We start from the raw sequence: 26,308 nt of genomic DNA, 5'->3' as shown, positions 1-26,308 counted from the left end.
CCTGTTGGATCAGGCCAATGGCCCTCCAGTCCAACACTCTGTGTCACACATGAGAGAAGCCCTGTTGGATCAGGCCAATGGCCCATCCAGTCCAACACTCGGTGTCACATAAGAACATAAGAGAAGCCCTGTTTGGATCAGGCCAATGGCCCATCCAGTCCAACACTCGGTGTCACATAAGAACATAAGAGAAGCCATGTTGGATCAGGCCAATGGCCCATCCGGTCCAGCACTCTGTGTCACATAAGAACATAAGAGAAGCCATGTTGGATCAGCCAATGGCCCATCCGGTCCAGCACTCGGTGTCACATAGGAACATAAGAGAAGCCCTGTTGGATCAGGCCAATGGCCCATCCGGTCCAACACTCGGTGTCACATAAGAACATAAGAGAAGCCAGTTGGATCAGGCCAATGGCCCATCCGGTCCAGCACTCGGTGTCACATAAGAACATAAGAGAAGCCCTGTTGGATCAGGCCAATGGCCCCTCCAGTCCAACACTCTGTGTCACACATGAGAGAAGCCCTGTTGGATCAGGCCAATGGCCCATCCAGTCCAACACTCGGGTGTCACATAAGAACATAAGAGAAGCCCTGTTGGATCAGGCCAATGGCCCACCAGTCCAACACTCGTGTCACATAAGAACATAAGAGAAGCCATGTTGGATCAGGCCAATGGCCCATCGGTCCAGCACTCGGTGTCACATAAGAACATAAGAGAAGCCATGTTGGATCAGGCCAGTGGCCCATCCGGTCCAACACTCGGTGTCACATAAGAACATAAGAGAAGCCCTGTTGGATCAGGCCAGTGGCCCATCCGGTCCAACACTCTGTGTCACATAAGACCATAAGAGAAGCCATGTTGGATCAGGCCAATGGCCCATCCAGTCCAACACTTGGTGTCATATAAGAACATAAGAGAAGCCCCGTTGGATCAGGCCAGTGCCCCTCCAGTCCAATACTCTGTGTCACATAAGAACATAAGAGAAGCCCTGTTGGATCAGGCCAGTGGCCCCTCCAGTCCAAACACACTGTGTCACATAAGAACATAAGAGAAGCCATGTTGGATCAGGCCAATGGCCCATTCATACTGTGGCTAATAGCCACTGATGGACCTCTGCTCCATATTTTTATCCAATCCCCTCTTGAAGCTGGCTATGCTTGTAGCTGCCACCACCCCTGTGGCAGTGAATTCCACATGTTAATCACCCATTGGGTGAAGAAGGACTTCTTTTATCTTTATCTTTTATCTGGAGAGCCAGTTCGGTGTAGTGGTTAAGTGTGCGAACTCTTATCTGGGAGAACCGGGTTTGATTCCCACTCCTCCACTTGCACCTGCTGGAATGGCGTTGGGTTAGCCATAGCTTTCCAGGAGTTTTCCTTGAAAGGGCAGCTGTTGTGAGAGCCTCTCAGCCCCACTCACCTCACAGGGTGTCTGTTGTGGGGGGAGAAGACATAGGAGATTGTAAGCCACTCTGAGTCTCTGATTCGGGGAGAAGGCGGGGTATAAATCTGCAATTCTTCTTCTTCTGTTTTAATCTGACTGCTCAGCAATTTCATCGAATGCCCACGAGTTCTTGTATTGTGAGAAAGGGAGAAAAGTACTCCTTTCTCTGCTTTCTCCATCCCATGCATTATCTTGTAAACCTCTATCATGTCACCCGCAGTCGATGTTTCTCCAAGCTAAAGAGACCCAAGCGTTTTAACCTTTCTTGATAGGGAAAGTGTTCGAAATCTTTACTCATTCTAGTTGCCCTTTTCTGGACTTTTTCCAATGCTATAATATCCTTTTTGAGGTGTGGTGACCAGAATTGCACACAATACTCCAAATGAGACCGCACCATTGATTTATACAGGGGCATTATGATACTGGCTGATTTGTTTCAATTCCCTTCCTAATAATTCCCAGCATGGCGTTGGCCTTTTTTATTGCAATCGCATACTGTCTTGACATTTTCTGTGAGTTATCTATCACGACCCCAAGATCTCTCTCTTGGTCAGTCTCTGCCAGTTCACACCCTATCAACTTGTATTTGTAGCTGGGATTCTTGGCCCCAATGTGCATTACTTTGCACTTGGCCACATTGAACCACATCTGCCACGTTGACGCCCACTCACCCAGCCTCAACAGATCCCTTTGCTCACAATCCTCTCTGGTTCTCACCACCCTGAACAATTTAGAGTGTCATCCGCAAACTTGGCCACTTCACTGCTCACTCCCAACTCTAAATCATTTATGAACAAGTTAAAGAGCATGGGACCCAGTACCAAGCCCTTCGGCACCCCACTGCTTACCGTCCTCCACTGCGAAGACTGCCCATTTATACTGACTCTCTGCTTCCTATTAATTAGCCAGTTTTTGATCCACAAGAGGACCACCTCCCGAGGGAGCCTGTTCCACTGAGGAATCGCTCTAACGGTCAGGAAGTTCTTCCTAATGTTGAGCCAGAAACTCAAGTCTTGATTTAATTTCAACCCATTGGTTCTGGTCCTACCTTCCGGGGCGATGGAAAACAATTCCACCCTCCTCTATAGGACAGCCTTCAAGGACTTGAAGATGGTGATCCTATCACCTCTCAGCCGCCTCCTCTCCAGGCTCGACATCCCAGCTCCTTCACCTTTGCTCATAGGACTTGGTCTCAGACCCCTCACCATCTTTGTCGCCCTCCTCTGGACCCCTTCCAGCTTGTCTAGATCCTTCTTGAAATGTGGTGCCCCAAAACCTCCTTCCCTGACACGCTGGCCGAGATCAGCTCCCCTCTGCTGGGGAAAAGGGCTTCTTTGCAGGTGGAGGTGGGCCTTGGGTCAGACTCGAGTCTTCCTGCAGCTGGGTTTCCATTGGTTGGGAATTCCATTTTCTGCACGGCTTGAGAGCGCAAGTGGGATGATACTTTGGGCCACTTCCTAGTCTTCTTGCATTCCTCATTAGGTTGCATTCTTTAGACCACGGAATCCATCTTGAATCTCAAGTTAGAAATGCCACCTTTAAGACATACAGAATGTAAACTTGTTATTGGGGCGGGTTGCCAGCCTCCAGGTGGGGCCTGGGGATCTCCCACTTTCACAACTGCTCTCCAGCTGGCAGAGCTCAGCTCCCCTGGAGAAACAGGGTGCTTGGAAAGGTGGGCTCTTGGACCCTGTTGAGGCCCCTCCCTCCCCAAGCCCCGCCCCAAAGTCCCCAACACACACCTGGCAGCCCTGTGATCCTCTCCTAGTGAGGTCTTCTCCAGGTGCCTCCAAACTTTCCTCAGAGGGTTTCCTTTTCTTCCTGTATTTATTTGTGACTTATACTTCCAGGCTGCTCAAGGTGCTGACATCAGGATAAAGCAACAAGGGGGATAAATACATTTACAATCCATTAACATTAAAAATGCAAATTCAAAAAAAACCCAGTTCAGGTGGCAAATAACTCCCAGGCCCTCGACAGTCTCTGCTTGCCCAGTTTGGCTTGGCTGAAGGGGGTGGGGGCGATCCATCCAACCCAGCCCTGGGCTCCGTTGGACTGGAGAGGAGGTCTGCTCTCTGAAGGGAGGGGGAGAGCTCTTCTCGCTTCAGGCACGGATCCCCCCACCCCTCCGCATGGCCAGAAGACAGAATTCCATGTGGTTTTCTTTCAGCCCAGCTCGACAGCCTTGGGCGGGGGGGGGGGGAGGTCTTCTCGCTTCAGGCCACAGATCCCCCCACCTCACCCCTCCCCACCCCAGGGCTGCTCCGCGTGGGGTTCTTTCGGGGCCATCTTCCAGGCATGGAGTGGGGGGTCTTTTACACTCTCTGAGCCTGTGGGTACATTTGGAGTTCTGACACAACGTGGTGGTGCAGCGACAACATGGCTGCTTCAGGAGGCGGAGCCAGGCAGTTGGAAATTCCTGCATTGGGCAGGGGCTGGACTAGATGGCCTGGATGGTCCCTTCCAACTCCCAAGATTCTATTGATGCCCTTTCTGTCTCCTACGACGTGGCCTGTTGCTGCCACTTTAGAATCATGTGCAACTTTGGTAACAGTCCCCTTCGACGCTGCACCCATCGCAGATAAAAGTGTTGGAAGCATCCCCCAACACAGCCCTGAGACCCCCCACCCGGAGATGAAATGCCGCTGAGGATGCGCGCTCGTGGAGGAAGAGGCCTCTCCCGCAGGCGGGGAAGGCCCAGGCAGGACCCTGGAGTCGAGCTGTTTTGTCTGGTTCTTTGCTGAAATCAAGGCCGATTCCACCCACAACCTTCCTGCAGTCCCCTAGACCAGGGGTGGCCAACGGTAGCTCTCCAGATGTTTTTTGCCCTATGACTCCCATCAGCCCCAGCCAGCATGGCCAATGGCTGGGGCTGATGGGAGTTGTAGGCAAAAAAACATCTGGAGAGCTACCGTTGGCCACCCCTGCCCTAGACCAGGAAAGTGATCAGAAAGAGGGACAAGGAGACCAAGACAGGATTTCTTCTTGGCAACAAGGCAGGATCTGTTCTTAGTGGACCAGACGCTGAACATGATTCAACAGTGTGATGCGGTGGCTAAAAAGGCCAATGCAATTTTGGGCTGTATCATCAGAAGTAGAGTGCCCAGATCACATGAAGTGATGGTATCGCTTTACTCTGCTCTGTAAGACCTCCCCTGGAGTCTTGTGTTCAGTTTTGGGCACCACATTTTAAGAGGATCTAGACAAGCTGGAAGGGGTCCAGAGGAGGGCGACGAAGATGGTGAGGGGTCTGGAGACCAAGTCCTCTGAGGAAAGCTTGAAGGCGCTGGGGATATTTAGCCTGGAGAGGAGGCGGCTGAGAGGTGATAGGATCACCATCTTCAAGTCCTTGAAGGGCTGTCATATAGAGCAGGTTTTCCCAAACTTCCACCCCACCCCCGTGGCCTGGTTATTTTTACTCTTCTTCATGGCCCACTAAAATTCAGGGGTGGATTCAGGAGACTTTGGGGGTGGCGCCGGGAGACGGGAATTATGTCATGTCCTGTGGTGTCACTTCCAGGTCAAGGGCCAACACAGAGACGCTGGGGATGGAAAGAAGGAAAATGGAGCTCAGGCTTTGCAGCCTGTGTCAGTCTTCAAGCCTAGCTTTTATCTGCACAACACAGAGATGTTGGGGGATGAAAGGAAGGAAAAGAGAGCTCAGACTTCAAGCCTAGCTTTTCTCTGCACCACAGAGAGACGGGAAAGGAAGGAAACAGAGCAAAGCTCATGCTTTGCTGGGGATGGGGCTAGCTTTGGCTTTTCTTGTGACCCGGTATTGAGGCTTCCGTGGCCCAGTACTGGGGTTGCGACCCTGCAAATGGGAAACGCTGATCTAGAGGATGGGGTGGAATTCTTTTCTGTGGCCCCGGAAGGTAGGACCAGAACCAGTGGGTTGAAATTAAATCAAAAGTGTTTCCGGCTCGATATTAGGAAGAACTTCCTGACCGTTAGAGCACTTCCTCAGTGGAACAGGCTTCCTCGGGAGGTGGTGGGCTCTCCTTCCTTGGAGGTTTTTCAAAAGAGGCTAGATGGCCATCTGACATCAATGAGGATCCAGTGAATTTAGGGGGAGGTGTTTGTGGGTTTCCTGCATTGTGCAGGGGGTTGATCTAGATGACCCTGGAGGTCCCTTCCAACTCTAGGATTCCTGACCATTAGAGTGGTTTCTCAGTGGAAGAGGCTTCCTCCTCGGAGGTGGTGGGCTCTCCTTCCTGGGAGGTTTTGAAACAGAGGCTAGATGGCCATCTGACAGCAATGAGGATCCAGTGAATTTAGGGGGAGGTGTTTGTGGGTTTCCTGCATTGTGCAGGGGGTTGGACTAGATGACCCTGGAGGTCCCTTCCAACTCTAGGATTCCTGACCATTAGAGCGGTTCCTCAGTGGAAGAGGCTTCCTCCTTGGGAGGTGGTGGGCTCTCCTTCCTTTGAGGTTTCCCAACAGAGGCTGGATGGCCATCTGACAGCAATGAAGATCCTGGTGAACTTAGGGGAGGGTGTTGTGGGTTTCCTGCATTGTGCAGGGGGTTGGACTAGATGACCCTGGAGGACCCTTCCAACTCTAGGATTCTATGAACAGCCACGCTGGCTCCTACTTGTCAATGGGCTGCCAACTGCCTGACTTATAATCCGAACTGACCTTGGATTGGAATCCCCTTGAGGGGCCTGCGGCCCCCCGCTCTTTTTTTTGCCCTTATGAAGATTTCAGCCTCATTCTCCCATCTCCAGCCTTGGGTCCCCCTCAGTGGTCCTCCAGGAGTTTCCAGAGACGACAGAGAGAGCTTTTGAGAGCTCTGTAAGAGTCTTCAGTACATCATTTACCCAGCAGAGAAAACCTGGACAAGAGAAGTGTTCCTGGAGCAATTTTTGGGCCTTCAGATCCCAGCCAACCTCTGGCAATCAAGGCAAGAGATGAGTCGGGGAGGTTGGCCATTGCCTGACTCTGCATTGCAACCGTGGACTCCCTTGGAGGTCTCCCGTCCGCCCCATCCAAGCAGAAACCAGGACCGACCCCAGATAAATAGTGCTGGAGTCCCTTCACTGCTTGACACGCTTTGGCGAAGCCGGACACAGACCCCCTTGGGGCAAAGCAGCAGCTGAACATTTCTCTCTTCCTTTTGCCGCCAGTTAACATTTCACTAAGAGATCTTGAGCGTCCGTCTCCTGGGCACCTGACCCCAACGTCCCAGTTCTTCTTCTGCAGATGACCCAAGCAACCCCGCCCCCTTCCCTTTCCTCTACCCGTGCTCCTTCAGCTTCTTATTCGGCAACACTGGTTGGTTTAGACCAGGTTTTCCCAAACTTTTTTCCTCCGTGACCCAGTTATTTTTACACTTCTCCTTCGTGGCCCACTAAAATTTGGGGGTGGAGCCAGGAGACTTTGGGGGGTGGAGCTGGGAGACAGGAAATGATGTACAAACATGCTTATAAGTCTTGCAATATTTTGTTTAGGAAAGGTAGGAGAATAGTGGGATTTTGCAATGCAATTTAAAAAATAAAACATCAAGAAAAAGCACAAGGATCACACAGCAGAAAGCTAAAAATATAAAATGCTCTCAGCCTTGGAAAACATGAAATGGCAGGGCGTTTAAAGCTTCAATCCCCCCCCCCCGCCCCAGGTCTACTCAGATTAGCAATGGCAAGAAAGAAAGAAAGAAAGAAAGAAAGAAAAGAAAGAAAGAAAAGAAAGAAAGAAAGAAAGAAAGAAAGAAAGAAAGAAAGAAAGAAAGAAAGAAAGAGTGGGGGAGTGGAAAATAAAGCAAATAGGGAAAAAGAAGGACTGACAGAAAGAATGAATGAATTAATGAATGAATGAATGAAAGGGAGGGGGGAGAGTTGGAAACAAATAGAGAAAAAAAGAAAGAAAGGAAATAGGAAGGAAGAAAATGGGAGGGAAGGAGTGAAAGAAAAGAAAGTAAAAGAAAAATGGAAAGAAAGTGGATGGGAGCAGCTCACCTGTAAAACTGCGGACTTTCTGTGCTGCGCAGCTTGGCCTACTGAGCCCCACCCAGCAGCAGGAAGCCCGGAGGCCCAAACACAGCAGGCCCTGCTGAGCTCCGGCATTGAGGCTTCCGTGGCCCAGTGCCAAGCTGGAGCTGAGACCCTGCAGAGGGGAAACGCTGGTTGAGACACCTCTTGTGTTCCCTTTATCATTGGCAATGCTTTCAAGGCACATAAGAACAGCCCAGCCAGCCAGTGGTCCATCTTGTCCAGCATCCTCTTTCACCCAGCGGAGGGCAGGGAAGCCAATATCTGCCCTGAATCTCCATCACCCATTGATTTTGTTGCAGGTCGATGGGAGAGGGAGAAAAAGAGCCCCCCACCCACTCTCTCCTCCCTGCCGAAGCCTTCCCCTGAGGGTGGCCCTGGGGTCCAGAGGTTGACTGCTCTTTCTTTCTTTCTTTCTTTCTTTCTTTCTTTCTTTCTTTCTTTCTTTCTTTCTTTCTTTCTTTCTTTCTTTCTTTCTTTCTTTCTTTCTTTCTTTCTTTCTTTCTTTCTTTCTTTCTTTCTTTCTTTCTTCCTCCCTCCCTCTTTCCTTCCTTCCTTCCTTCCTTCCTTCCTTCCTTCCTTCCTTCCTTCCTTCCTTCCTTCCTTCCTTCCCTTTCCATTTCCCCCCTGCCCCACCCCACCCCACCCCACAAGCAGGCTTCGGGCAGCTCACAACATACCAGTAGAATAATTTTAGGAATTAAAACATAATACATTTTAAAACTAAAAAACCTCATCCTTTATGAATCTGCCGAGCCCCTTCTAAAGCCTGTGGCCTTCCCTCCACCCTGTGGCAGCAAATCCCACATTTTAGTCACTTGCTGTCCCTTCTGTCCTCCTGCCCACCAGCTCCCTTTTGGGAGAGGGAGAGACCGTTCTTTCTGCCCACCTTCTCTACCCCGGGCATGACCCCACAAACCCCCCACTCCCCCCCGGCCACCTTAGTTGTCTCTTCTGACTGGCCGGAACTGCTGCAGGGCTCTCGCAGAGGGCTTCCAAGAGCCCTGGTGTCCTTTCCAACCCCTCTCTGAGTAACGGATAAAAGGAAGTACTTCTTCACCCAAAGGGTGATTAACATGTGGAATTCACTGCCACAGGAGGTGGTGGCGGCCACAAGCATGGCCACCTTCAAGAGGGGGTTAGATAAAAATATGGAGCACAGGTCCATCAGTGGCTATTAGCCACAGTGTGTGTGTGTGTGTGTGTGTGTGTGTATATATATATATATATATATATATATATATATATATATATATATATATATATATATTTGGCCACTGTGTGACACAGAATGTTGGACTGGATGGGCCATTGGCCTGATCTAACATGGCTTCTCTTATGTTCTTATGTTCTTAACCCCCCCCCCCCCCCCGCAGCAAGGGCTTTGCCTGCTGCCCCCCTGCCCTGCCCTGCCCTGCGGCGAGGCTTCCTGTGAAGGAGCCGCTGCGGCCCTGAGATCTTCTTCCATCTTTGCTTCAGACTGGAACCAGAGAATCACAGGGCTGGGGGTCCCGTAGAGGCCATCTAGCCGCTCTCTAGGCTCTTCTGATTTCATGTGACATTTTTGTATTTGTGATACTGCTGAATTTGATGTGGTTCATTTTAACGTGTTGTAAGCTGCCCTGAGCCCGCTTGCGGGAGAAGGCATGGTATAAGCAGGAACATCAAATCAAATCTAGTCCGAGCCCCTGCTCAATGCGGGTTCTGCCTAGCCTGGAGCATCTCTGGCCAGCGTGTGTTCAGGCCCTGCTGAAAGACGGCCGGGGAGCTCCCCACCCCCATAGCTGAGCAACTCTTGTCTGTCAAAAAGCTCTTCCTCTTATGCAGCTGGTACCTCCTTCCTGCCCTTAATTCAAGCCCAGGATTATAACTAAATTTGCAGGTGATCTTAATTTGGGAGGGGTTGCAAACACAGACAAAGACAGATACAGGATGACCTTGACAGGCTGGAAAACTGGGCTGAAACCAATAAAATGAATTTTAACAGGGATAAATGTAAAGTTCTGCATTTAGGTAGGAAAAATTCAATGCATGGTTATAGGATGGGGGAGACTTGTCTTAGCAGTAATCTGTGCGAAAAGGATCTAGGGGTCTTAGTGGATCATACGCTGAACATGAGTTAACAGTGTGATGCGGTGGCTAAAAAGGCAAATGCAATTTTGGGCTGTATCAACAGAAGTCTAGTGTCCAGATCTTGTGAAGTGATGGTATCGCTTTACTCTACTCTGGTAAGACCTCACCTGGAGTCTTGTGTTCAGTTTTGGGCACCACATTTTAAGAAGGATCTAGACAAGCTGGAAGGGGTCCAGAGGATGGTGACAAAGATGGTGAGGGGTCTGGAGACCAAGTCCTATGAGGAAAGGTTGAAGGAGCTGGGCATGTTTAGCCTGGAGAGGAGGCTGCTGAGAGGTGATAGGATCACCATCTTCAAGTACTTGAAGGGCTGTCATCGAGAGGATGGTGTGGAATAGTTTTCTGTGGCCCAGAAGGTAGGACCAGAACCAGTGGGTTGAAATTAAATCAGAAGAGTTTCCGGCTCAACATTAGGAAGAATTTCCTGACCGTTAGTGCGGTTCCTCAGTGGAACAAGCTTCCTCCTTGGGAGGTGGTGGGCTTTCCCTCCTTGGAGGTTTTTCAACAGAGGCTAGATGGCCACCTGACAATGATGAATATCCTGTGAATTGAGGGGGAGGGGTTTGTGAGTTTCCTGCATTGTGCAGGAGGTTGGACTAGATGGCCCTGGAGGTCCCTTCCAGCTCTATAATTCCTGACAGTTAGAGTGTTCCTCAGTGGAACAGGCTTCCTTGGGAGGTGGTGGGCTCGCCTTCCTTGAAGATTTTAAAACAGAGGCTAGATGGCCATCTGACAGCAATGAAGATCCTGTGAATTTAGGGGGAGGTGTTTGTGAGTTTCCTGCCAGTTTGGTGTAGTGGTTAAAGTGTGCGGACTCTTATCTGGGAGAACCGGGTTTGATTCCCCACTCCTCCACTTGCACCTGCTAGCATGGCCTTGGGTCAGCCATAGCTCTGGCAGAGGTTGTCCTTGAAAGGGCAGCTGCTGTGAGAGCCCTCTCCAGCCCCACCCACCTCACAGGGTGTTTGTTGTGGGGGAGGAAGGTAAAGGAGATTGTGAGCCGCTCTGAGACTCTTCAGAGTGGAGGGCGGGATATAAATCCAATATCTTATTGTGCAGAGGGTTGGACTAGATGACCCTGGAGGTCCCTTCCAACTCTATGATTCCTGACCATTAGAGTAGTTCCTCAGTGGAACAGGCTTCCTCCTTGGGAGGTGGTGGGCTCTCCTTCCTTGGAGGTTTCTCAACAGAGGCTAGATGGCCACCTGACAGTGATGAATATCCTGTGAATTTAGGGGGAGGGGTTTGTGAGTTTCCTGCCTTGTGCAGGGGGTTGGACTAGATGACCCTGGAGGTCCCTTCCAACTCTATGATTCCTGACCATAAGAGCGGTTCCTCAGTGGAACAGGCTTCCTCCTTGGGAGGTGGTGGGCTTTCCCTCCTTGGAGGTTTCTCAACAGAGGCTAGATGGCCATCTGACAGTGATGAATATCCTGTGAATTTAGGGGGAGGTGTTTGTGAGTTTCCTGCCTTGTGCAGGGGGTTGGACTAGATGACCCTGGAGGTCACTTCCCACTCTATGATTCTATGACCTCCATTCCAGAACTGAGCAGGGCCAAAGTGTTTGGCTTCCGAGAGCTGATGCTATCAGGCTCACCTGAGCCATTTCCTGGAGCTCTTCACAGGCTACAATTTTGTGTCCTCCACAAAACTGTCGCTCCAGTTCCAGATCCTCTGTGGGAAAAGAGTGCTGGCCCCAGAGGGTTGTTTGGGCAGTCTCCCATACAGCCCTTCTCCAGGGGCTCCTTTCCTTGCTCAGAGGCTGCCCAAGGGTGCGGGAGGCAGGGCTTACCTGGGCAGAAGGTGGGGCAGCTGCCCCCTCAGCAGATCTTGTGCCTTCCTGTGCTGAAGAATTCCCTCTCGAACAGCAGTCTGTACACATTGCCCTGGAACAGGCTTGAAGTTTGCTGGCCTGTCATTTCTGGATCTCCTTTGGATCCTTTAAAACAAAAGACCACTATAACATTTCTTGCTTTCTAATCTTCCAGGAGGGAGGGAGGGGGGCTGCTTCTAGCAACCATTACATGCCCCACATTTTCCACAGAGAAAACGGATGCAAAGCATTCTCTGAGTGTCTCAGCCGTCTCCCCATCTTCCTTCAGCAACTCCTTCTTTGGCTGGTTTCCTGCTCTGGATTTATTCCGACGGGGCTTTTTTGTGACAGTACTCAGTGCCACTGGGCAGCAGCACCTTCTTATGGGGATCCCCAGGTCCTGATTTTGATGTCCCTGGCCCCGCACTCAGCTAGAGCAAAAGAGGGGGGACCCAAAGGGACAACCTACCAGGGATCTGCAGGGGGAGGGGAGAATGAGGGTTTGCTAATGGTTGTTGTGCTCCGTAATGGTGCTGAGAGCCCTTGTGAACAGTTCCTCATCCTCTTGGAGAGGAGTGACAAGTGGAGTGCCTCAGGGATCTGCTTGGGGACCTGTTTTCTTTAGAAATGATTTGGATGAAGGAATGGAGAGAAATGCTTTTTAAATTTGCAGGTGATACTAAGCTGGGAGGGGTTGCAAATACAGTAAAAGACAGAAACAGGATAGAGGATGATCTTGACAGGCTGGAAAACTGGGCTAAAACAAACAAAAAGAATGAATTTTAATAGGGAAAAATGTAAAGTTCTGCATTGAAGTAGGAAAAATCCAACGCACTATTATAGGATGGGGGAAACTTGTCTTGGCTGTAGTCTGTGTGAAAAGGATCACGGGCTCTTAGTGGACCATATGCTGAACAGGAGTCAGCAGTGTGATGTGGTGGCTAAAAAGGCAAATATGATTTTGGGCAGTATTAACAGAAGTCCAGTGCAGGGTAGCCAACTTCAGTTCAAGAAACATCTCGGGATTTTGTGGATGGAGCCAGGAGACTTTGGGGGTGGAGCCAGGAGCAAGGTTGTGACAAGCATAACTGAACTCCAAAGGGAGTTCTGGCCATCACATTTAAAGGGACCACACTCCTTTTAAATGCCTTCCTTCCATTGGAAATAATGAAGGATAGGGGCACCTTCTTTTGGGCCTCAGAGAATTGGATCCCCTGGTCCAATCCTTTTGAAACTCGGAAGTCCTTTTGAAGAGAGGCATCAGATGCTATGCTGAAAATCTGGTGCCTCTACCTCACAAAACAGCCCCCCCCCCGAGCCCCAGATACCCACAGATCAATTTTCCATTATGCCCTATGGGAATCAGTCTCCATAGGGAATAATGGAGTGCCCAGTGGACATCCCCCCCTGCTTTCTGATGACCCTGAAGCAGGGGGAGGGCCTCCAAACTGGGGGATCCCCTGGCCCCACCTGGGGATTGGCAGCCCTTGAATCTCCCCAGAGAGCACTGTGTTCAGGAACTCAACATCTGCTGTCCATCCCCAGACCGAGGGAGGCCAGACGAAGCTCTACATGGGCCAGGGCCTTCTCAGTGGCAGCACCAATGCTGTGGAATGCTCTCCCAGAGGCCGTAAGAGCCCTGCGGGACCTTTCCCAATTCCGCAGGGCCTGTAAAACCGAACGTTTCTGACAGGCCTGCAATAACTGAGTGGAGGAGGGCTGCCACCTTTGGGCTGCTCAGAAGGCTCACCAACAGATAAACAGCAGGCCTATAATATCATCTGATCCGCCTATGTTTAAGATTTTGCATAGCACCAAATATCTAGTTTTAAATTGTTAATTGTTCATGTTTTACTGTTTAAATTTGTAACTGAAATTGTTGGTTTTACTGTGACTGTTAGCTGCCCTGAGTCCACTTCTGGAGTGGGCGGGATAGAAACCTAAGATAAATAAATAAATAGTATAGTGCCCAGAGCACGTGAAGTGAAGTGAAGGTATCGCTTTACTCTGCTCTGCTAAGACCTCCCCTGGAGTCTTGTGTTCACTTTTGGGCACCGCATTTTAAGAAGGATGCAGACAAGCTGGAAGGGGTCCAGAGGAGGGCGACAAAGATGGGGAGGGGTCTGGAGACCAAGTCCTCTGAGGAAAGGCTGAAGGAGCTGGGCCTGTTTAGCCTGGAGAGGAGGTGGCTGAGAGGTGACAGCATCACCACCTTCGAGCCCCTGCAGGGCTGTTTGTCATGGTCTGTGCTTAGGGTTGCCAATCCCCAGGTGGGGGCAGGGGATCCCCCAGTTTGGAGGCCCTCCCCCCACTTCAGGGTTGTCAGAAAGTGGGGGAGGGGAGGGAAACGTCTGCTGGGAACTCTGTTCTTCCCTATGGAGATTTATTCCCATAGAAAATCATGGAGAATTGATCTGCAAGTATCTGGGGCTCTGGGGGGGCTATTTTGGGGGGTAGAGGCACCAAATTTTCAGTATAGCATCTAGTGCCTCTCCCCAAAATACCCCCCAAGTTTCAAAAAGATTGGACCAGGGAGTCCAATTCTGTGAGCCCCAAAGGAAGGTGCCCCTATCCTTCATTATTTCCTATGGAAGGAAGGAATTGAAAAGGTGTGCGGTCCCTTTGAATGTGATGGCCAGAACTCCCTGTGGAGTTCAGTTATGCTTGTCACAGCCTTGATCTTGGCTCCGCCCCAATGTCTCCTGTCTCCACCCCCAAAGTCCCCAGATATTTCTTGAATTGGACTTGGCAACCCTATCTGCTGTGCTGTGCGAGTGAGGCCTGTGAGGCCTGTGTCGCAGTAGGGAGAGGCAGCCCACAATCCCCAGAATGCTCTGCGCTGGTTCCAGCCAATCGGCATCCAAGCAGGCTCTGAGGGGAACGGTTTAAAAGCTCTCTCAGGAGAGCAGCGCAGGTCTTTCCCCCTGAGGCAGGACTGGGCTGTGGGGGGGGACCCTTCCTCTGAGGGGCTGCCCGCCCGTCTCCTTGGCCAGAGGAAGGGGCAGCCGGAAGGCTTGGGAGCAGGGCATGCTGGGCCATGAGCAAAGCTCCCTCTAAGCTGAGGAGTCTCGTGAGCAGAAATTCTGCTTTGTGAGCGGCTGCCATTCCAGCTGCGAGCTGCTGCATCAATTATTTGCTCTGGGGCCATTTCTCCTGAGCTGAGACAAAAATGTGTGAGCCAGAGGCTAAAAAACGGTGAGCTGGCTCACACTCACTCAGCTGAGAGGGAATACTGGCCATGACACTGTCCTCTAGGGGATGGTGCAGAATTCTCTTCTGCGGCCCGAGAAGGTTGGACCAGAACCACTGGGTCAAAATTCGAAGACTTTCCGGCTCAACATTAGAGCCAGTTTGGTGCAGTGGTTAAGTGTGAGGACTCTTATCTGGGAGAACCGCCTCAGATTCCCCACTCCTCCACCTGCTGGAATGGCCTTTGGTCAGCCAGAGCTCTCTTATCTGGGAGAACCGGGTTTGATTCCCCCCTCCTCCACTTGCACCTGCTGGAATGGCCTTTGGTCAGCCAGAGCTCTCTTATCTGGGAGAACCGGGTTTGATTCCCCACTCCTCCACTTGCACCTGCTGGAATGGCCTTTGGTCAGGCATAGCTCTCTTATCTGGGAGAACCGGGTTTGATTCCCCACTCCTCCACTTGCACCTGCTGGAATGGCCTTTGGTCAGCCAGAGCTCTCTTATCTGGGAGAACCGGGTTTGATTCCCCCCTCCTCCACTTGCACCTGCTGGAATGGCCTTGGGTCAGCCAGAGCTCTCTTATCTGGGAGAACCGGGTTTGATTCCCCACTCCTCCACTTGCACCTGCTGGAATGGCCTTGGGTCAGCCAGAGCTCTCTTATCTGGGAGAACCGGGTTTGATTCCCCCCTCCTCCACTTGCACCTGCTGGAATGGCCTTTGGTCAGCCAGAGCTCTCTTATCTGGGAGAACCGGGTTTGATTCCCCCCTCCTCCACTTGCACCTGCTGGAATGGCCTTGGGTCAGCCAGAGCTCTCTTATCTGGGAGAACCGGGTTTGATTCCCCCCTCCTCCACTTGCACCTGCTGGAATGGCCTTGGGTCAGCCAGAGCTCTCTTATCTGGGAGAACCGGGTTTGATTCCCCACTCCTCCACTTGCAGCTGCTGGAATGGCCTTGGGTCAGCCAAAGCTCTCTTATCTGGGAGAACCGGGTTTGATTCCCCACTCCTCCACTTGCAGCTGCTGGAATGGCCTTTGGTCAGGCATAGCTCTCTTATCTGGGAGAACTGGGTTTGATTCCCCACTCCTCCACTTGCACCTGCTGGAATGGCCTTGGGTCATCCAGAGCTCTCTTATCTGGGAGAACCGGGTTTGATTCCCCACTCCTCCACTTGCAGCTGCTGGAATGGCCTTCGGTCAGCCAGAGCTCTCTTATCTGGGAGAACCGGGTTTGATTCCCCACTCCTCCACTTGCACCTGCTGGAATGGCCTTGGGTCAGCCAGAGCTCTCTTATCTGGGAGAACCGGGTTTGATTCCCCACTCCTCCACCTGCAGCTGCTGGAATGGCCTTGGGTCAGCCAGAGCTCTCTTATCTGGGAGAACCGGGTTTGATTCCCCACTCCTCCCCTTGCAGCTGCTGGAATGGCCCTGGGTCAGCCAGAGCTCTCTTATCTGGGAGGACCGCCTCAGATTCCCCACTCCTCCACCTGCACCTGCTGGAATGGACTTTGGTCAGCCAGAGCTCTCTTATCTGGGAGAACCGGGTTTGATTCCCCCCTCCTCCACTTGCAGCTGCTGGAATGGCCTTGGGTCAGCCAGAGCTCTCTTATCTGGGAGAACCGGGTTTGATTCCCCCCTCCTCCACTTGCAGCTGCTGGAATGGCCTTGGGTCAGCCAGAGCTCTCTTATCTGGGAGAACCGGGTTTGATTCCCCCCTCCTCCACTTGCAGCTGCTGGAATGGCCTTGGGTCAGCCAGAGCTCTCTTATCTGGGAGAACCGGGTTTGATTCCCCCCTCCTCCACTTGCAGCTGCTGGAATGGCCTTGGGTCAGCCAGAGCTCTCTTATCTGGGAGAACCGGGTTTGATTCCCCCCTCCTCCACTTGCAGCTGCTGGAATGGCCTTGGGTCGGCCAGAGCTCTCTTTTCTGGGAGAACCGGGTTGGATTCCCCACTCCTCCACTTGCACCTGCTGGAATGGCCTTGGATCAGCCAGAGCTCTCTTATCTGGGAGAACCAGGTTTGATCCCCCACTTGCACCTGCTGGGATGGCCTTGGGTCAGCCAGAGCTCTCTTATCTGGGAGAACCGGGTTTGATTCCCCACTCCTCCACTGGCAGTTGCTGGGATGGCCTTGGGTCAGCCAGAGCTCTCTTTTCTGGGAGAACCGGGTTTGATTCCCCCCTCCTTCACTTGCAGCTGCTGGAATGGCCTTGGGTCAGCCAGAGCTCTCTTATCTGGGAGAACCGGGTTTGATTCCCCCCTTCTCCACTTGCAGCTGCTGGAATGGCCTTGGGTCAGCCAGAGCTCTCTTATCTGGGAGAACCGGGTTTGATTCCCCACTCCTCAACTTGCACCTGCTGGAATGGCCTTGGATCAGCCAGAGCTCTCTTATCTGGGAGAACCAGGTTTGATCCCCCACTTGCACCTGCTGGGATGGCCTTGGGTCAGCCAGAGCTCTCTTATCTGGGAGAACCGGGTTTGATTCCCCACTCCTCCACTGGCAGCTGCTGGGATGGCCTTGGGTCAGCCAGAGCTCTTTTTTCTGGGAGAACCGGGTTTGATTCCCCACTCCTCCACTCACAGCTGCTGGAATGGCCTTGGATCAGCCAGAGCTCTCTTTTCTGGGAGAACCGGGTTTGATTCCCCACTCCTCCACTTGCACCTGCTGGAATGGCCTTGGATCAGCCAGAGCTCTCTTATCTGGGAGAACCGGGTTTGATTCCCCACTCCTGCACTTGCACCTGCTGGAATGGCCTTGGGTTAGCCAGAGCTCTCTTATCTGGGAGAACCGGGTTTGATTCCCCACTCCTCCACTTGCACCTGCTGGAATGGCCTTGGGTCAGCCAGAGCTCTCTTATCTGGGAGAACCGGGTTTGATTCCCCACTCCTCCACTCACAGCTGCTGGAATGGCCTTGGGTCAGCCAGAGCTCTCTTTTCTGGGAGAACCGGGTTTGATTCCCCACTCCTCCACTTGCACCTGCTGGAATGGCCTTGGGTCAGCAAGAGCTCTCTTATCTGGGAGAACCGGGTTTGATTCCCCACTCCTCCAATTGAAGCTGCTGGAATGGCCTTGGGTAAGCCAGAGCTCTCTTATCTGGGAGAACCGGGTTGGATTCCCCACTCCTCCACTTGCACCTGCTAGAATGGGCTTGGGTCAGCCATAGCTCTCTTACCTGGGAGAACCGGGTTTGATTCTCCACTCCTGCACTTGCAGCTGCTGGAATGGCCTTGAGTCAGCCATAGCTCTCTTATCTTGGAGAACCAGGTTTGATTCCCCACTCCTCCACCTGCAGCTGCTGGAATGGCCTTGGGTCAGCCATAGCTCTCTTATCTGGGAGAACCGGGTTGGATTCCCCACTCCTCCACTTGCACCTGCTGGAATGGCCTTGGGTCAGCCAGAGCTCTCTTATCTGGGAGAACCGGGTTGGATTCCCTACTCCTCCACTTGCAGTTGCTGGAATGGCCTTGGGTCAGCCAGAGCTCTCTTATCTGGGAGAACCGGGTTGGATTCCCCACTCCTCCACTTGCACCCGCTGGAATGGCCTTGGGTCAGCCAGAGCTCTTGCAGGAGTTGTCCTTGAAAGGGCAGCTGCTGTGAGAGCCCTCTCAGCCCCACCCACCTCACAGGGTGTCTGTTGTGGGGAGAGAAGATATAGGAGATTGTGAGCTGCTCTGAGTCTCTGATTCAGGGAGAAGGGTGGGTTATAAATCTGCAATTCTTTTACTTCTTCATTAGGAAGAACTTCCTGACCGTTAGAGCGGTTCCTCAGTGGAACAGGCTTCCCTGGGAGGTGGTGGGCTCTCCTTCCTGAGAGCCAGTTTGGTGAAGTGGTTAAGTGCACAGACTCTTATCTGGGAGAACCAGGCTTGATTCCCCACTCATAGAATCATAGAGTCCTCCACTTGCAGCTGCTGGAATGATTTAGGGTTAGCCATAGCTCTTGCAGTTGTCCTTGAAAGGGCAGCTGCTGTGAGAGCCCTCTCAGCCCCACCCACCTCATAGGGTGTCTATTGTGGGGGAAGGAGATAAGGTAGATTGTAAGCCGTTCTGAGTCTCTGATTCAGAGAGAAGGGTGGGGTTTGAATCTGCAGTCTTCTTCTTCCTTGGAGGTTTTTAAACAAAGGCTAGATGGCCACCTGATAGCAATGCAGATCCTGTGAATTTTTTGTGGTTCAATCGCACAATCGATTCTGACTCTTTGTGACCCCATGGACAAAGTCACACCAGGCCCTCCTGTCTTCCACCATCCTCCAAAGTCTGTGAATTTAGAGGGAGAGATTTGTGAATTTCCTGCATTGTGCAGGGAGTTGAACTAGATGACCCTGAGGGGTCCCTTCAAACTTTCTGATTCTCTGAATTAGTGCAACCCTTACAGAGGAGTCCTGCCACCCTTTCCCTTTCTTTTTTCCTTTCCTGATGCAAAAAGGCCCTGCGCTTGGAGAAAACCTTCCATCAAGCCTCTTCTCTTCAGGAAGTTCCACCCGTCTTGGACGGTGTTCTCTGCTAAATTACCCTCTTGTCTCTTCCGAATCCTTTGCCAATTAGCTTCACTGGGTGTTCCTGAGTGCTAATATTATAGGAGAATAATTCTCTCTGTCCACGGACAATTCTATAGGTTTCTGTCATGTCCCTTGTAGCCATCTTCTACCTGAGAAGCCCCCCTTAGGAAGGATGTGCCAGCCCCTGCAATCGTCCCGGGGGACCCCCTTCTCCTCCTCCCCCCAGCCTTGCAAGACCCTTTTCGAGATGCAGAAGTGCACACAGGGCAAGGGAGACCGGAAGGGCCCTCCTAGGCCCCAGCCAAGGGGTGTTTTGTTTGCAGTCCCTGTCCTTGTAATCCCAAGCACAGACGCCTCTCCGCTGCTGCATGCTGGGTGGGCGCTCTCGGGATGGAAGGAGCCCTGGGGTTTCTCTGCTGTCCAGCATCATGTTCTGACTGACCAGGCATGTGTGAAGGTTGTGTGTGTCGTGGGGGTGTGTGTGTGTGTGTATCGGGCAGGGGGTTCTGGCCACAGGCATTCTGGGCCTCTTGTGTTCTGAGCAAGTCACCCCCAGAACGAAAGGGACCTGTCTGCCATGAGGCCGAAGCGAAGGAAAGAGCTTTCACCTCCACAAGGGACTCTTTCCAAACTGGAGGGCTTTTTGGGGTCATCCACTCTCAGGTTCTTCCCATTTTGCTCCAATCCTGTCATGACCGTCCTTCGAGGCCTTGTCCACCTCAGGGCCACTATCCTCGGGGCTGCCATCTCCCTTATTGTAGCCCCAGGAGGCTTTAGGGTTGGGGGGTTTTTCTTAAAGGGGGAATTCCTATTGCACAAGGGCTCAGTAACGTTACCACAAGCTGTTGCCACAGTCCACTAGTTCAGGGGTAGCCTTGGGTGGCAGGCAAAGAGATGGGGATGTTAGTGAAAAGAAAGCACTTTAAATGCATTTCCCAAGCCACTTGGCTGGATTGGCTTGGAGGAGTAATTCAAGAGACAAATACCTCCTCCAAGCTGGCTAATGGGGCAGTGGGGACTGAGAGCCACACAAGGTGTGTGAAACAACCCATGTGGCTCCCAAGCTGCAGTGTGGCCTCCCCTCCGCTACTTCCTGTGATTTCTCAGGTTCCAAGTGTTAAAAAGTTCATTTCTAGCACTTTTTCTTGCGGAGATGTAAGGGGAAAGGTGGAGGCAGTTGCTGTCCAAATGGAGTGGAAGTGGTGGAAGGATTCATGGCTCGGCCAACCTTGTGGGTTCCTCATTGCTGCAGCAAAGGCCTGCAGGAGCTGGAGGATCGTCGCCTGGAGGGCACCGTCCAAAGCCATGTTTGTGGCTGTGGGGATATTCAGACTTCTGCCCTCCCAGAGCAGGACGCTTCTCTCAGCCCCTGCGGGAGGCCAGCTGCTCTGTGGACATTATTCTCTGGTGAACTCTGCCTCCTCCTTGCCCTTTCCTTCGCGAGAAGGCTGAAGAGGCTGAGAGTTTCCATTTAGAAAAGAGACGTGATGGAGGTTTACAAAATGATGTGCAACATAGGAAGAGCAGACTCCCACCCCTTCCCAAAACACTACAACTTGAGGGCATTCAGTGGAGCTGACGGGCAGGAAGGCCCTCTAGTCTAGTCCAAGCCCTGCACAAGGCAGGAAGCGCACAAATGCCTCCCCCCTCCCCCCACGCACACTCACTCAGTGACTCCGCCCTGCTCCATGCCCAGAAGAGGGCAAAGAAGCAAACCCCCAAACCTGCCAGGACTCCTGGCCAGACCGGCCTGGAGAAGAACTGCTAACCCCAAAGCGGCCCTCAGCATTTCCCTGGGCGTGAAAGAAGCCCTGATGCAGCCCCCCTTCCTGCCCTCCTTCGCAGGATCCGCACTGCTGTCAGGTGGCCCTCCACAAAAAAAGAGCCCGCCCCCTCCCCAGGAGGAAGCCTCTTCCACTGAGGAGCTGCTCTCACGGCCAGGAAGGCCTTCCTCATGTTGAGCCGGAAACCCTTTGAATTTAATCTCAACCCACTGGTTCTGGTCCGACCTTCAGGGGGAACCGAAAGCAATTCCACTCCCTCCTCTCTGTGACAGCCACTGAAGTACCTGAAGACGGTGATCGTCTCCCAGCTCCTTCAGCCTTTCCTCGTCTCCAGACCCCTCACCGCCTCCATTGCCCTCCTCTGGACCTGTTCCAGAGACTGGCTAAACCGTGGGACCTGCTGCCCAATCTATCCCTGCTCTCTGCCCTGCTGCTAGGCCTCCAGAGCAGCCCCTTGGCCACTGGACTAGGCAGAGGGACGCCGCAGGGCTCTTCTGACGGGCCACACACAAGTACAGCAGAGGCCTCCCTCGTGGCTTCCAGCTCTCCCCCTTCTTTCCTCCCGGAGGTGGAGGCCCAGCACCTCAGCCTGCCTGTGATGAGGTAGCCAGAGGCGCCCTGAGTGGGCAAGGTTTTGAGGGGCAAAAGGGAGAGGAAGTCCGGGCAGGCAGGTGGGGGCACCTTCCAGCAAAGAGGAGGAGATCAGGTCCTACATTTCTGCAGGGGGAATGACTGAAGGGGGGGGGGGGTGGAGGAGGAGAGAAAAGGGGGGCAGAGAGAGAGACTCCTCTTTGGGCTCTGGGTCCGTCTCCTGAAGGCTAACCCTGTCTTGTCTCCCCCCCCCCCGCCAGATTCACCCCCTGCTTCTCCGAGAGCGCCAGAGGGACCCCGCTCGCACCAAGCTGTTACGCCGCACCGTCAGCGTCCCCGTGGAGGGGAGACCCCAGCCGGAGCACGGTAGGGACCCTGCAGCGGGGGGGGGGCGAGGGAGGGCTCTCTGGGGTGGGGGACGGAGGAGGGAAGCCGGAAGGGGGCCTGTGGCAGGAGCCCCCACGTGGGTGGAGCCTCCTGGCTGCTCTGCCGGGAATAATTGGGCAGGGGACAAACCCACAGAAGAGGGTGAGGCATGGGAAGCCGGGGGGGGGGGGGGGCTCAGCTCCTGCTGCCTGGGCCTCCATCCCCCCTGCAGCCTTGGCCTGCTCACTCACCCGTGCCCCCCCCCGCAGAGGGGCACCACCTGGAGCCCGGAAGTGGCTCAGAGAGAGAGAAGCGAAGATCCCCACAATCTGCACCTGCCCCCCCACCACCACGTGGCCTGCTCAGGGGGGGGTCTGTGATGGGAGGCTCTTCTCCCTCCCCCCTCCTCATTGGGGGGGCTCCGTGGCAGCATCTGCCGGCCTCAGCCTGCCCGAAGACTGGTGCCCTCTGCAGCAGGGGGCTTGTGGGGGGCCAGGGGAGGTCTCTCTTCTGCACACCTGGCGGGGAGGGCAGGGCGCAGACCCCCCCCCCTTGTGACTCTCCCCATCCCATAATAGCCGGCTCCATTGAAAGGCTCCTGTCGGTGGCAAAGAGGAGGGGGAGGAGGAGGCCGCCGGGGCGCTTGACAACTGTTGCTATAGGAACCCTCGCTCGCTCTCGGCTCTCCCTGGCAGGTTTCCTGCTGCAGCCGGCCTGGCCGGGCCGGGCGCTCTCCGGGGCGGAGGAAGCCGCCAGGGCCTGCCAGCCCCCTCCCCCCCAGCGCCGCCGCCGGGCTGCGCAACCCCCGCCAAGACCCCACCGCACGGGGGAGGGGTGCCCTCCTGCTTCCAGCAGGGCCTGCCCGGGGGTGGCCCCCTGCAGCTGCTGCCCAGGCCCAGTGGCCTGCCGGGAGCGCCAGCCGCCCCGGCCCCTCCCCCCCGCGTTCTGCTGGGGGGTTAAAAAAAGACATTTTCTCTCCCTGGGAGAAGTTGGCTTAAAAGGTTTCCATGGCAACCCCAAGAGGAGGGCGGCAGCCAGGCCGCATCCGGCGCAGCGACGCCCCCTCCCCCCTTCTGCTGCCGCCGCGGCCCTCTCGCGCCCCCTGCCGGGAGGCCGCGCAACTCCAGCGGCGCAGGCGGCCGGGGGCTCCCCGTGGCCCCGCCTGACCCTGCCACGCGCTGCTGCTGGGGGGAGCCTGGGCCAGCGCCCCCCCCCCCGCATCCCGGGCTACCCCGAGGGAGGGAAGGAAGAGCAGGGCCTCCCCCGCGGCTGCCCCGGCGGACCAGGAGGAGAGGGCGCGTCCAACAGGGGGCTGCCTGGGGAGGGAGGAGCCTGGGCCAGCGCCCCCCCCCCCCCGCATCCCGGGCTACCCCGAGGGAGGGAAGGAGGAGCACGGCCTGTCCCGCGGCTGCCCCGGCCGGCCAGGAGGAGGAGGAGAGCGCGTGGCTTCCTGGGGAGGGGGGAGCCTGGGCCAGCGCCCCCCCCCCGCATCCCGGGCTACCCCGAGGGAGGGAGGGAAGGAGGAGCACGGCCTGTCCCGCGGCTGCCCCGGCCGGCCAGGAGGAGGAGGAGAGTGCGTGGCTTCCTGGGGAGGGGGGAGCCTGGGCCAGCGCCCCCCCCCCCCCCGCATCCCGGGCTACCCCGAGGGAGGGAAGGAGCAGGGCCTCTCCCGCGGCTGCCCCGGCCGGCCAGAAGGAGAGGGCGCGTCCAGTCGGGGGTCTGCCTGAGGAGGGGGCAGCCTGGGCCAGTGACGCCCCCCCCCCTGCATCCCGGTCTACCCCGAGGGAGGGAGGGAGGGAAGGAGGAGCAGGGCCTCCCCCGCGGCTGCCCCGGCGGAGAGGGCGCGTGCACCGGGGGGCTGCCTGGGGGCGCTGCGGCTGCCGGGTGGCGCTGCCGCCTTGGGGGGGGGCGCTCGGGGCGGCGCGTGCGGCGGCGATGACAGGCGAGCCGGTCTCCTAGCAACGGCTGGGCATAGGCTGGGGGGGGCGCGAGGAGCGCGGAGCGGGAGCGCGAGGAGGAGCGGAGCGGAGGAGCCCAGCCGAAGCGAGCAGGCGGCAGCAGCCGCGCCGCGGACCCCGCGCCCGGCCCGGCCCGGCCGCCCCTGCCCGCGAGTCCCCTCTGCGCTGCGCTGCGCCACGGCCCGGGCGGCGGAGGTGGCGGCGGCGGCGGCGGGGGGGCCCTGGCTGCCCGCTGCTCCTCCTCCGCCGGGCCCGTGATGGGGCCCCCCGCCCGCCAGCCCCTGCGCAGCATGCAGCGCCGCCGCCGCCGGCCCTAGCCCCAGCCCCAGCCCGCGCTCCGGAGGCCGCAGGTAAGGCCAGCACCGTCAGTCCGGCCGGCCGGAGGGAGGGAGGGGCCGGGGGGCATCCTCCTCCCCCGCGCGCGCGCGCCCCTGGCCTGCGTAAAAGGGCGCGGGGGGCTGCGACGCCGTTGAGGCGGCCGCGTGTGCCTCGTGCGTGCCGCGGCCGGGAGAGGAAAGAAACGGGGGGGGGGGGGACGTGTGCAGGCGTGCGCGCGTGCACAAGCACACACCCGCGCGTCTCTCTCTTGCGCGCTCCTTGGACGGGGGGGGGCTGGGGGAGGACGCAGCACGTGCCGGCTGGAGCGCGGGGAGGGGGCGCTCCTCTCCAGGGGCCTCTGCCCCCCTCCAGGCACCTGCGCCCCGCTGCAGGGGGTGCTGCTGGCCCACTCGCTGAGTCCCGGGGCTGCATCCTTCTCTCTGCCTTGGGGGCCAAGTGCGGCCTGGGGACGTTTCCTCGCGCCCCCCTCCCCCTCGCTTGGGACCTTGAGCAGGCCGGTCCCCTGCCCCCCCCGCATCGCTTCCCAGGTCTGTAATGGTTAATCCAGCCTCTGATCTCAGTGACAGTCTGTGGGCCGCCACCGCGAATCCGGGACCACGGGGGGGCCGTGGCTGTTCCCTGCCCGCAACCTTGGCTTTAACACTTCACAGCTCCCAAGTGCGGTGTTCCCCCCTCCCCCACACCCAGGAGAAACACCGCTGAAGAAACTACCCCAAGTAGGGTTGGTCTGCCTTGAGTTGTACACCCTCCCCCCACACGTGTTCTGGGGACCGGGCCCTGCAGGGGGGGCGGGGCTGGCATGCCCCATGCCATGTGCTGGTTCTGGCACGAAGCGCTTCTCTCGGGAGACCCCTCCTGGAAGATGCCCAGATCTTTTTTGTGAATTAACCGAGTTCTGTTTCCTTGCCCCCCTCCCCGCCGTAGTGTGTTCTACCCTGGGGGGGGGGGCATGGGAGAGCCACACATCCAGAGGCAAAGCGGAGCTCCAGGCCCATCTTGGGGGGAGCCTCATTGGAACCCATCCTGGCCCAGCTTTTGTGCGGAAAGGAAGAGACTCAAGAATGCATGTGAGCGGAAGGCCCCTCTCTCCCCACGGCCCTCCGGCTAGGGGCCCCCCTGCCCTGCCCTGCCCTGGCTCCTTGCAGCCCAGCCCCCCAGCTCTGCTCTCCTGCTCCCCCCCCCAAATGTTCTTTCTCTGGGCCCATTCACCACGTTCTCCCTCTCCCAGAGCAGCCGCAGCAGCAGCAGCGGCTGGCGTGGGAGGCAGAGATGGGGGGGCATTTTCTGCCAGGGCGTGCTGGGGTGGGCACAAAGGCTCCCCTGCTGCCCGGGAGAGCAGTCAGGCACGGCAAAGGGGCCCCGGAGGAGGGGGGGCTCCCCTCTGCCATAGTGAGGCTGGCTGGCCGGGGGTGGGTGGCAGCTCCAGATGGCAGGCGCAGGCTGGGGGGGGGGGGGAGGGATAGAGAGAGAGATATGGGTCCCTGATCTGTGTGCCTGCAGCAGTGGCGGGGGGGGGGGTTTCTCCTCTCACTGGCTTCTTCTCTGCCCCCTCCCAGGACGGATGACCCCTGGGGGGGCCTTTCGGGCCAGGCTCCAGGACCAGGGGGGGTCTGGTGGGCCCCAGAGGTTGACCAGCAGTCGGGGTGGGAGAGGCCCAGGCCAGCATCAGCTGCTTGCACCCGCTTGAAGAGGGGGACTGCTGCTGGATATGGAGGGGGTTTCTGGGAGGGCCCCCTTGCCTCTGTGGCAGAGTGGAAGATCCGGTCTCTGGCAGAGACAGCACGGCTGGGTAGAGGGGACTGAGGGTGGGGGAGACCGAAAGGGGCTGGCTGCGTGGAAGAAGACAGCTTCACGTGTTGGTGTGTTGGTGGGAGGTCTGAGGCCCCTCCGGGTGAGCAGTCTGGCATGGGAGCCTTCACCCCCATCCTGGGGCACCTCAGCTGAGGGTCAGGGCTGGGGGGGGGCTTGCCCTCTTGTCTGTGCCCACTTCCTGTGTGGCCCAGGAGGTGTCTTCCTGTGTGGTCTTCCTCAGGGAGGGCCAGTCGGGTGTAGTGGTGAAGTGTGCGGACTCTTGTCTGGGAGAACCGGGTTTGATTCCCCCCTCTTCCACTTGCAGCTGCTGGAATGGCCTTGGGTCAGCCAGAGCTCTTGCAGGAGTTGTCCTTGAAAGGGCAGCTGCCATGAGAGCCCTCTCAGCCCCACC

At 55.8% G+C, this 26,308-nt stretch overlaps 1 protein-coding gene across 6 annotated transcripts in view; it reads left to right on the top strand.

Moving 5' to 3' along the window:
* Positions 1-26,308, top strand: part of SYNGAP1 (synaptic Ras GTPase activating protein 1) — a 98,147-nt gene that overhangs the window by 15,124 nt on the left and 56,715 nt on the right. For all 6 annotated transcript variants that reach the window (XR_009555404.1, XM_060238876.1, XM_060238875.1 and 3 more), the window contains exon 3: positions 21,703-21,808. Coding sequence is in view for 5 of the 6 variants with exons in the window: in XM_060238876.1 (XP_060094859.1) it covers positions 21,703-21,808 (106 nt within the window). In the remaining variant the exon portion in view is untranslated. The remainder of the gene's footprint in view (positions 1-21,702; positions 21,809-26,308) is intronic.

This window comes from Heteronotia binoei, chromosome 5 (genome assembly GCF_032191835.1).
Source record: "Heteronotia binoei isolate CCM8104 ecotype False Entrance Well chromosome 5, APGP_CSIRO_Hbin_v1, whole genome shotgun sequence".
NCBI classification, from domain to species: domain Eukaryota; kingdom Metazoa; phylum Chordata; class Lepidosauria; order Squamata; family Gekkonidae; genus Heteronotia; species Heteronotia binoei.
Note: the sequence above shows the minus strand (reverse complement) of the source record. Positions and strands in the feature narration are given on the sequence as shown.